At 42.9% G+C, this 12,442-nt stretch overlaps 1 protein-coding gene across 1 annotated transcript in view; it reads left to right on the top strand.

Annotated features, from left to right (window-relative positions):
- The window catches only part of dnai3 (dynein axonemal intermediate chain 3), a 120,355-nt gene that overhangs the window by 57,329 nt on the left and 50,584 nt on the right, over positions 1–12,442 (top strand). The window contains exon 12 of the mRNA XM_043700114.1: positions 7,852–7,974. Within this exon, the coding sequence (XP_043556049.1) occupies positions 7,852–7,974 (123 nt within the window). The remainder of the gene's footprint in view (positions 1–7,851; positions 7,975–12,442) is intronic.

The following is a 12,442-nucleotide window of genomic DNA, read 5'->3' as shown; positions in this document are numbered from 1 at the left end:
AAATTTCCTGAGCCACCTGGGGAAGGCGAGGTGTTGTTGTGCCTTCTTGACCGTCACTTCTACATGGGCTATCAGGACAGGCTATCAGTCTGTGTCACTCCTAGGAACTTGACACTAGGATGCAGGTACACACAGCAATAAATGCAATCAGTCTGCAATTAGTTCTTCTGGTGACTGTGAAATGATGTGGTCTCTTCCGAGCAGCATTGTAACATTTTCTGACAATTAGTTAGCCACCTATTCATTGGAACTGGGGACTCTATTATCACGGAGATTTACAGATGGATTATCATTGCTGCTGTGTTCTGTCCACATTTTACAATTAGTTTGGGAATTACTGTGATGCCTGTGAGACATCAAAGTGCAAGTATGTGAGTGCAGATGGATCAAAGCAGCTGGTTTTACATGAGGAATTTACTTTTTCTCAGCTGCCATGATGAGATTTGAACTCAAGGCAGATATTGGCAGCTCCCCTCAGCAAATGGCTTTCCTGCACATCCTCAGCCTATCTGTGATCCAATATGAGAGGGTAAAACCGAGTCTTATCTCTAACATATTAAAGCTCCTCTGAATGATAATTGACTGTGAGATCCTGACATCACTGGATCTGTGACCAATTGACTCTTCAGATGGTGAGGCCAGAAATTAGATCTCCAGAACCTTCCGTGAACCAACACAATCACTGGCAGAATAGTTTATTTTTCGAGACAGCAACCTTTAATGTGGTTAAAGTTGTTTGAGTTTACAAGGCTCTGAAGGGCTTAGTATTTTTTTGAGTGCAATAAGTTCTTCCTACCATGATAATGTCATGTGGGTTTGTTGAGAGAGTAAAGTAAGATCTCGTGGAAAACAGATTTAAGGCTCAGTGCTCCCACCATTCTTTGTAATAAAGTAGAGTCTATTCTTATAATCTGTGCATACAAGCAGAAATACAATTAACTACATCTTGTTTACTCCACAAGATGTCCCATTAGACAGGACTGTGGCTACTCTCACAAACACTCAACCACATAAGCCCCGAAAGAAACTCTATACTGATGGAAGCATGCACAACCTATCAGACCTATGTACTGGAAGGCAGGTAGTTTAGATATACTTTTAATGTGTCTTTTTCAGTTTGGATTTTTGAATTTGAACTAGTGGTATATGGGTTTTCTGTGTGTCTGAATGGGTTTAATGATTAATTTACAAGTATTTCTGTAGCCATGATGATTTTCTTTTTAAATACAGTGTGAGAGAAACACTTCCTGGAGAGTAATGGGTTTGTTTATTTGCATTGGGATAATTTTATGAGTGATCAAAGTAAACAGTTGTGTATTAGATTCCTATTTAGAAGTTCAACGATTGACTTTTGTTTCGGTTTTTACATTAGATTAGATTATATTAGATTAGATTACATTAGATTATATTACAGTGTGGAAACAGGCCCTTCGGCCCAACAAGTCCACACCGACCCGACGAAGCGAAACCCACCCATACCCCTACATTTACCCCTTACCTAACACTACGGGCAATTTAGCATGGCCAATTCACCTGACCCTGCACATCTTTGGACTGTGGGAGGAAACCGGAGTACCCGGAGGAAATCCACGCAGACACGGGGAGAACGTGCAAACTCCACACAGTCAGTCGCCTGAGGCGGGAATTGAACCCGGGTCTCCGGTTGGTGGGCCACCGTGCCGCCCACCAACACTTGTGGTTTGGGGAATTTTTCTTATGTTTTCAGTTTACGCATTTCTTGGCTGAAGCTGGGTGTGTAAATCAGTTGCTTCTGAGAAAGGAAGTTAGTTGGAATTGTAATGAATAGATTCTGGATTAGTGGTGCTGGAAGAGCACAGCAGTTCAGGCAACATCCAAGGAGCTTCGAAATCGACGTTTCAGGCAAAAGCCCTTCATCAGGAATAAAGCACCACTAATCCAGAATCTGGTTTCCAGCATCTGCAGTCATTGTTTTTACCTCTTTGTAATGAATAGATGTCCACAGTAGAAAGAGTTGATTAAAAGTTCCAAACTGGAAATATTTGATTAAAACTCTAAGAGGTTATTTCAAGCTGAGACTATTTAAGCTCAGTTGTATCAAGTCCTAGTGATGGGCTGTCATAAACCCTGGTGAGACCACACTTGGAATATTGTGTCCAGTTCTGGTCAACCTATTATAGGAAAAATGTGAAGGCTTTGGAGAGGGTGCAAAGAAGGTTTACCAGGAAGCTGCCTGGACTGGAGGGCTTGTCTTACAAAGAGAGATTGGCTAAGGTCAGACTTCTCTCTCTGGAGAGAAGGAGGAAGAGAGGTGACTTGATCGAGGTGTATAAGGTAATGAAAGGCCCTTAGAGTGGATAGCCAGAGACTTTTCCCCAGGTCAGAATTGACTGGCATGAGGGGTCATAGTTTTAAGGTGTTAGGAGGAAGGTATAGAGGGGATGTCAGAGGAAGGTTCTTTACACAGAAAGTTGTGAATGCATGGAATGCGTTGCCAGCGGTGGTGGTGGAAGCAGAGTCATTAGGGACACTTAAGCGACTGCTGGACATGCACATAGACAGCAGTGAATTGAAGGGCGCGTAGGTTAGTTTTTTTTTTATTAGGAATAATCCTCGGCACAACATCGTGGGCCGACGGGCCTGTTCTGTGCTGCACCTTTCTATGTTCTATGTTCTATATTCTCAAAAATGCAAATTGAATTCAGTCCTATGGGGTTATAGAGAAGTGAATTATCTCCAGTGGGAGTACTTTTAAGAGGTGCTTTTGGGATTAATGAAGTTATATTTTTACTGTGTATTTTGAAGTTTTAAACATGTGATTTATGGAAATGGTTTTGCTTGTTCTATTTATCTTCATTTTTTTCAGTGTAATAAACTTCTGTTTTTTTGCTAAGACCAAACCGGCAATCTTCCCTTGTACTTTTCTTGCCACTTGTACATTTTCCCAGTATTTTGTATTTCTGGTTCCTCAGGTCAATTGCAAGAGACATTTTATCTTCATCATTGTCTGTCCCCTGTTCCCATTATTAGCAGCATCACTGCAGTGATCTATCTCCATGTCTGTAACATTGTCAGCTTCAGCTCACTTGCTACTGGAACCTCATTCATTCCTTTGTTACCTCTCAAGTTGACTATTTTAATATATTTCTGGCTGATTTCACATTTTCAATCCTCTGTAAAATCGAGGTCATCTAAAACCTTGCTCCTTACGTTCAAATTCATACCAAGTCCATTTTCCTATCACCCCCTCTGCTCGCTGGCTCCACATCAACCAGTCACTTAATTTTACAATTTCATCCTTATTTTCAAACCTCCCCTACTCTCCCGCCCCATGGCATTGCTCTGACCCTCCCTCCCTCCCTCCCTAACTCCATAATCTCCTTCAACTCCTCATGCCTCTGATATATCAAGTCTCCTTTAATGCTGGTCTTGTATAAGTTCCCTTTGATTGGCCAGCAGTTTTGAGAGCCCCACATTTTCATTGGATGGCAGATGCCCTCTGACTGTTCATTTGAATGTGGACCTCAATGGCCAGCCAATATTTATAGCCCATCCCTAATTGCCCCTGGTGGTGAGTTGCCTTCCTGAACTATTACCGCTGAACTGCACTGAACTTAGTCCTCCAGGTAGAGTATGAACTAATGTCCTCTGCAACACTTACCTTTTTCTATAAATTCACTCTCTTCTGTTCCAGATCTGCTAAATGTAAGGGGTCAGTTTGCTCAGTTGACGAGACCTCTGTGTCAATCCTCACACTAGTTGAGGATTCTCTTTTTCAATCTCTCTCCTTGCCTGAGGCATGGTGACCCTCAGGTTAAACCACCACCAGTTGTTCCTCTCTCTAATCAGAGAGCAGGATTATGGTATGTTAGGACTATAGTGACTTTATTTAGTACCAACAATCAGATTGACAATCACATGCCTCATCTTGTCAGTCTTTTAAATTGTGGATCTGCTTAATTAATGCCACATAAAAGCTCTGTTTGAGAAACAGAGCATATTGAATTTGAATTGAACTGTGATTGTGACTGATTGTCATGGAGAAATTTATCTTGTATCAAATAAAAACATGATTGTGCACCTTTATATGGTTTACAAAGGCTATTTACAAATATTATCCTTTGAAGTGATTATTCTTTGTCCAGGTTCTCATGAGAAATTTCCACATTCATTCAAAACATTTGACATGCCATGTGGTTTTAACCCCTCAGATATGACTGACTCAGTGAAGGCATCCTAAGCACAGGTGTTACCTTTCCAGGTGTTTCTTGTGCCTTCAGGTCATGGTTAGTTCAATCACACCATTTAATTGATGATTACAGTAACAGCTCGTACAGTGATAGTATAGAGAGAGTTCACGCCAACCAGTTGAAAGACTCCATTATACACCTTCATACAAATAGAACTTTATTTGATCTTCCTTCCAATTCATATACATTATTCTTGTAACTGTTGGTATGTGAAATAATTCCAGAGGCCAATAGCCTGTCACCAAGTCACCCTTTATTTACATGTGCACAGTACATGGACTCTGACCAGCCAGCTCAGAGCCAGTCCTAGGAGTGAGGAGACTCTCTGAGTCTATTCTGGCTGGTCCAGAGATAAAATGTAACTGTGCCCCTGTGTCCTTGATTCTTTGGCCAGAGTAAAACAACCTCTCAGTGTGTATGCTATCAAGTCTCATCACTTAATGATTAATTGGAATGTGGTGTGGTCTCTTGATCATTGATCCTGTCGTACAATCAACTGAGGCGTTTGGAAAGAAAGGAGCCAATTCACCAGTCCTCACCGGTCAGAGCAGTGAGGAGGGGAGTTGGGAACAACGTGTTGCAGTTGTAGGAGACATCAGTGAGGCCACTTCTAGAATACTGTAAACAAATAGGGTGGCATGGTACCTCAGTGGTTAGCACCACTGCCTCACAGTGCCAGCACCATGGCTTCAATCCAGCCTCATGTGACTGTCTGTGTGGAGTTTGCACATTCTCCCCGTGTCTGTGTGGGTTTCCTCTGGGTGCTCCGGTTTCTTCCCACAATCCAAAAACATGCAGATTAGATGGATTGGCCATGCCAAATTGCCCATAGTATCCAGGGATGTGCAGGTTATGTGGATTAGCCAAGGGAAATGCGAGATTACAGGAATAGGGTAGGGGGGTGGATCTGGGTGAGATGCTATTCTGAGGATCAGAGTGGACCCAATGGGCTGAATAGCCTGATTACACACTGTAGGGATTCTATGAATTCTGGTCACTGTTCTATAGGAAAGATATTGTTAAATTAGAAAAGATAGTTGGTGGAGGTAGAGGAGGTCCTAAATAAATACTTTGCTTCAGTATTCACTACTGAGAGGAACTTTGTCATTTGTGAGGACAGCATGAAACAGGCTGGAATGCTCAAACAGGTTGATGTTAAGAAGAAGAATATGCTGATAATTTTGAAAAACATGAGCATAGATAGATTGCCTGGGCCAGACAGGATATACCCTAGGATGTTACAGGAAGTGAGGGAAGAGTTTAGTGTGCCTTTGGCCCTGACCTCTGTGTTCTCACTGTGCACTGGAGTAGTGCCAGATGATTGGAGGGTGGCAAATGTTATTCCTTTGTTTAAGAAAAGGAATAGGGATAATCCTGGGAATTACCGCCCAGTCAGTCTTATATCAGTGTTGTGCAAATTATTGGAGAGGATTCTGAGAGACAGGATTTATGATTAGCTGGAAAAGTATAGTTTGATTAGAAATAGTCAACATGGCTTTGTGAGGGGCAGATAAGCCTTAATGAATTCTTTAAGAATGTGACAAAACACATTGATGAAGGTAGAGCAGTGGATGTGGTGTATGTGGATTTTAGCAAGGCATTTGATAAGGTTCCCCATGGTAGGGTCATTCAGAAAGTAAGGAGGCATGGGATACCGGGAAATTTGGCTGTCTGCGCCATAGAAGACAGAGGGTGGTAATTTATGTAAAATATTCAAACTGGAGCTCTGTGACCAGTGGTGTTCTGCAAGGATCTGTTCTGGCACCTCTGCCCTTTGTGATTTTTATAAATGACTTGGATGAGGAAGTGGAAGGGTAGGTTAGTACGTTTGCTGATGACACGAAGGTTGGTGGAGTGGTGAATATTGTGGAGTGCTGTTGTAGATTGCAATAAGACAGTGACAGGATGCAGAACTGGGCTGATAAGTGGCAGATGGAGTTCAACCTGAACAAGTGTGAAGTGATTCAATTTGGCAAGTTGAATTTAAATGCTGAATACAGGGTTAAAGACAGGATTCTTGGCAGAAGAACTTGGGATCTTTGAGGGATCCTACAGTCCACGTCCATAGATCCCTCAAAGTTGTTATTCAAGTTGACAGGATTGTTAAGAATGCATATGTTTTCCATGGAATCCATAGAATTCCTACAGTATGGAAACAGGCCCTTCAGCCCAACAAGTCCACACTGACCCTCTGAAGAGTATCCCACCCAAGCCTATTCCTCTACCCTATTACCTACATTTATCCCTGATTAATGCACTTAGCTTACACATCCCTGAACACAATGGGCAATTTAGCACAGCCAATTCACCTAACTTGCACATCTTTGGATTGTGGGAGGAAACTGGAGCATTTGGAGGAAACCCACACTGACACGGGGAAAATGTGCAAACTCCATACGTAGAGTTGCCCAAGGCTGGAATCAAATCTGGATCCCTGGCACTGTAAGGCAGCAGTGCTAAACACTGAGCCACCGTGTATTGGCTTACATTAGTGGGGAATTGAGTTTAAGAGCATGAGGTTATGCTGCAGCTCTATAGAGTCCTGGTTAGACTACACTTAGAAATTGTGATCAGTTCTGATCGCCTCATTATAGGAAGGATGTGGAAGCTTTAGAGAGGGTGCAGAGAGGATTTACCAGGATGCTGCCTGGACTGGAGGGCATGACTTATGAAGAAAGGTTGAGGGAGGTAGGACTTTTCTCATTGGAGAGAAGAAGGATGAGAGACAACTTGATAGAGATGTACAAGATGATGAAAGGCTTAGATAGAGCAGATAGCCAGAGACTATTTCCCAGGGTGGAAATAGCTATCAGGAGGGGGCATAATTTTAAGGTGATTGAAGGAAGGTTTAGGGGAGATGTCAGAGGGAGGTTCTTTACACAGAGAGTGGTGGGTGTATGGAATGCACTGCCAGCGGTGGGAGTAGAATCAGATACATTAGGGGCATTTAAGCGACTATTGGATAGGCACATGGAGGATAGTACAATGAAAGATTTATCGGTTAGTCTGATCTTAGAGTCGGATAGAAGGTCGGCACAGCATTGAGGGCCGAAGGGCCTGTACTGTTCTATATTCTATAAAGCAGAGTTACTGTTGCAGGTCATGTGACCCTTCAGGTCTGATGGCAGCTCAGAAAAAGTTGGTTTTTTTAATGCAGAAGATAGGGTGGGAGAGGAATAAGGATTTAGCAATAGATGGAGGGTGGGAACAAATTGGACAGATAAAGGAGAATGAATGGTTACTGATGGAGACAATTATTGGCTAGCAATGGGTTGTGTGCAATAGCAGACCATGTGGTAACAACGCCTGGTGTGTGGGGGTGGGGGTATGAACATGGGAGAAGGTGCCTCAAGCCCTAGAATTGAGTCCAGAAGGCTGTAGAGTTCCTAAACGGAAAAGGAGATATGGTTCTTCCAGCTTGTACTGAGATTCCCTGGAGCACTGCAGCAAGTCTGAGACAGAGATGTTGGCCAGGGAACCAGGGAGGGGTGTTAAAGTGGCAGGCAGCTGGAAGCATCAGATTGATCAAGACATTTGTCAAAGTGTTCCACATTTCATGCTTCTTTTGGAAGTATAGATGCAAGGTGTTGGATAAAGCTTTTTGTGTGTGATTTCCCCGCAGCCTGAGTTAGACCCTGCACCTCACTGTGAGGTTCCCATTGCTCACTACTGCGCAGTGTCGTCAATCGAACATGGACACCAATCCTTTGTTACCGATTTATGTTGGGTGCCTGACCACTTTGAGGTAAGTGAGTATTTCATACAAGACGTTTTGTTATTCTTTCATGGGATGAGGGTGCGTCACTGACAATTTGTTGCCCATTACCACTTGGCCTTCAAATGAGTTGCATTGCTGGCCCATTAAAAGGGTGAGGGGGTAGATGCAGAACCCTGGTAATGTTTAAAAAGTATTTAGAGATGCACTTGGCAATGCCAAGGCACACAACGGCTATGGGCAAAGTGCTGGCAAATGAGATTCGAATCATTAGGTGATTGATTTGGACCAGCATAGATCTGATGGGTCAAAGGATCATTTTTTGTGCTACAGACTTCTGTGACTCTAAAGCAGTAGAGTCAGCCACATCACTGTGTGTCACGTGTAGGTCAGACCAGGTGAGGATGGCAGATATGTTTTCCCTAAAGTACATTAATGAATCCAATGGAGTTTTTAACCATGCTTCACAATGATTGAAATTCTTTCAGTTCCAGATTTTTAAAATTAAATTCAAATTTCATCACCTGCGATGGAGGAATTGAAAGTGATGAAGAGTCATCTAGACTCGAAGTGTGAGTTTGCTGTCTCTCCGTGAATGCTGCCCGTCCTGCTGTAATCTTCAGCATTTGTTGTTTTCTCCAGAATATTAACCTGCGGCTCTAGATAATTTAATGATTTATGTGAATTTACCACTGGGTGGTGCTGTGCTCATGATCTCGATGGCAAATGATTAGGAAGATGTGAGTTCAAATCCCACCACAATAACTGGGAGTTTGAACTCAGTGAAGAAATAAATCTGAAATGAAAAGGCAAAGCTGTCATCAGGAATGATGACCCATAGGGCCAGCAGGTGAACTCAGTGATTGTGTTACATTTAATTAGGAAGAGTGTACAATTATCATGTCCCACGTTTCCTCAAACCATCACAAACTGAATAAATATCTAAACTCTCAATGAGACCACCGAAAAAGATCAATTTGCCTGTCTGACTGCTACCCAGGGAAAAGAAAATTCACACCAAGTTTCATCAGGAGCAGCACTTAATTGGATTATAGGTCATCCCATCACTTGTTATTCATAGAGGTATACAGCTTGGAAACAGACTCTTTGGTCCAACCCGTCCATGCTGACCAGATATCCCAACCCAATCTAGTCCCACCTGCCAGCACCCGGCCCATATCCCTCCAAACCCTTCCTATTCATATACCCATCCAGATGCCTTTTAAATGTTGCAATTGTACCAGCCTCCAGCGCTTCCTCTGGCAGCTCATTCCGTACACGTACCACCCTCTGTGTGGAAAAAGTTGCCCCTTAGATCTCTTTTATATCTTTCCCTTATCACCCAAAACCTATGCCCTCTAGTTCTGGACTCACTGACCCCACGGATAAGACTTTGCCTATTTATCCTATCCATGCCTCTCATAATTTTGTAAACCTCTATAAGGTCACCCCTCAGGCTCCGACGCTCCAGGTAAAACAGCCCCAGCCTGTTCAGCCTCTCCCTGTAGCTCAAATCCTCCAACCCTGGCAACATCCTTGTAAATCTTTTCTGAACCCTTTCAAGTTTCACAACATCTTTCCGATAGGAAGGAGACCAGAATTGCACGCAATATTCCATCAGTGGCCTGACCAATGTCCTGTACAGCCGCAACATGACCTCCAAACTCCTGTACTCAATACTCTGACCAATAAAGGAAAGCATACCAAACACCTTCTTCGCTCTCCTATCTACCTTATTCAGCTGTTGACAATTTCCTCACACCGTTTAACACTCTTGGTCACCTGCCTCAGTTTATTATTTACCACTCCACTCACACCAGCTGTATGATCTTGTGATCCCTCTGCCCATAAGTTCTGTGTTCTGTGTCCTTCCCTCTCTCTTCACCTGAGGAAGGGACTCTGCTCCATAAATTTGTGATTTCAAATAAAGTCGTTGGACTATAACTGGGTGATTTCTGACTTTGTCCATCCCAGTCCAACACCAGCATTTCTACATCAACATCTTGCACTGTGTGGTTTAAACTTTACCCCTTCAAAAATCCAAATACACACACCAAAGTAAAATTAAGATGGATAGGAGATCACTTAATGTAGTTACTATGAGTGAAAAATGAACATAAACAGGGTGATCAAAAATCCAGGCCAGAAAAGATTTTTTCACAGCCTTTTTGATTTTAGCAAAGATGAGATGCTCTTGTGTCAGTTAACCTCTGATCCAATGGTTGATCAGCTGGACCTAAGTCTGATAATACAAATAAAGTATTGCAGAAATGCAGATGCTGAAAATCTGAAACAAACACAAAGAATGCAGGAGAAACTCAACAGGTTTGGCAGCATCTGTGGAGAGAGAAACAGAGTTAGTGTTTCCAGCCCAGTATGACTCTTCTTCAGTTATGAAGACATATGAAAAAATCACCCTCATCTCAGTCCAAAATGACCTACCCCATATCCTTAGTCTGTGACCTCTGGTTCTGGATTCCCCAGTGATCAGGAACATCCTTCCTGTGTTTAGCCTGTTTAGTTCTGTGAGAATTTTATAGGTTTCTATGAGCTCCTTCCTCATTCTTCTGAAGTCCTTTAAATGTAGTCCTAACTGATCCAGTATGTCTTCATCTGCCAGATCTGCCATTCCAGGGATCAGTCTGGTAAACCTTTGTTCTCCCTCCATCGCCAGAATATCCTTCCTCAGATAAGAAAACTAAACTCCGACACTATACTCCAGGTGTGGCCTCAACAATGCCCTTTACAATTATAACATACATCCTTGCTCCTGTATTCAAATCCTCTTGCTATGAATGCCAACATCCCACTTGCCTTATTCAATGCCTGCTGCACCTGCAATGGTTACTTTCAGTGACTGGTGAACGAGGGTGCCCATAGTTTGTTGCACCTCCCCCTTTCTCAATCTATTGCCATTCAGGATATAATCTGCCTTCCTGATTTTGCTACCAAAATGGATAACCTCACATTGATCCACATTATACTTCATTAGCTATGCATTTACCCACTCACTCATCTTGCCCAAATCACACTGAAACACTTCTGTGTTCTGCTCACAGCTCACTATCCCACTTAACTTTGTGTTGTCTGCAAAAGTTGTAGACATTACATTTTAATCATTGACATATATTGTGAATAGCTGGGGTCCTCGCATTTATCCCTCCGGTTCCCCACTGGTCACTGCTGGCCACTCATAAAATGACCAATTTATTCCTACTCTTTATTTCCTGTCCAGCAGCTAATTCTCTGTCCATCTGAATACACTAATTCTCAATTCCCCTGTGCTTTAATTTTACATGCTAATCTCTTATGTGGGTCTTTATCATTGGCTGTCTAAAACTCCAAGTAAGCCACATCCACCGGCTTCCCCTTATCAACCTTGTTCATTATGTCCTCTCAAATTTCTAATGGATTTGTCAAGGATGATTTCCCTTTCATAAATCCACATTGCCTCCGTTCAGTCCAAGTGCTCTGCTGTTAAAACTTTGATAATCAATGAATGTAGCTATCACATCAGACCCTGGTCTAACTATGATTACCCTGTACATTCACTCCTCACTATATTCGGATTCACTATCTTTGGGCTTAGTCATGTAGTGGTTGTTACGAGGTCAGCCAGGTGGACCGCATAGAATATGAGTTGCCTGATTTGGGGCTGTTAATCTGGACCAATGAGGGAGCCCTGGCTGACAGATATAAACAGCATTGATTAGATTAGATTCCCTACAGTATAGAAACAGTCCCTTTGGCCCAACAAGTCCACACCGACCCTCCAAAGAGCAATCCACCCAGACCCATTCCCCTACATTCACCCCTGACTAATGCACCTAACACTACAGGCAATTTTGCATGGCCAATTCACCTGCACATCTTTGGATTGTGGGAGGAAACCGGAGCACCCGGAGGAAACCCACGCAGACACGGGGAGAATGTGCAAACTCCACACAGACAGTTGCCTGAGGTGGGAATTGAACCCAGATCCCAGGTGCTGTGAGACAGCAGTGCTAACTACTGAGTCACCGTGCCGCCCCTCTCATAGATAGTAATGTTTGAGTAGATGGTGTTTTGCCACCCTGGGGAAAAGACCTTGTCTAATTACCCTATCCATGCCCCTCATGATTTGGTAAACTTCTATATGGACACCTCTCAGCCTTCTACACTCCAGAGAAAAAGGTCTCAGTCTATTCAACTCTCCTTATAACTCCAATGCTCCAGTTTCAGTGACATGTTTGTGAACCTTTTTTGCACCCTTTCAAGTTTAATAACAGGGTGACCTGAACTATATGTAGTATTCCAAATGTGGCCTTATCTGTGTCTTGCATAGCTGTAACATGACATCTTAGCTCCTCTACTCAATGCTCTGACCAATGAAGGCAAGTGTACCAAACACCTTCTTCACCACCCTGTCTATCTATGATGCCACTTTCAAGGAACTATGTACATACACCCTTAGGTCTCTCTGTTCAACAAAACTCCCCAGGGCCCTATCATTAATAGC

The sequence above is a fragment of the Chiloscyllium plagiosum genome, chromosome 11, assembly GCF_004010195.1.
Source record: "Chiloscyllium plagiosum isolate BGI_BamShark_2017 chromosome 11, ASM401019v2, whole genome shotgun sequence".
In the NCBI taxonomy this organism is placed as follows: Eukaryota; Metazoa; Chordata; class Chondrichthyes; order Orectolobiformes; family Hemiscylliidae; genus Chiloscyllium; species Chiloscyllium plagiosum.
This window is presented reverse-complemented; position numbering and strand designations above follow the sequence as displayed.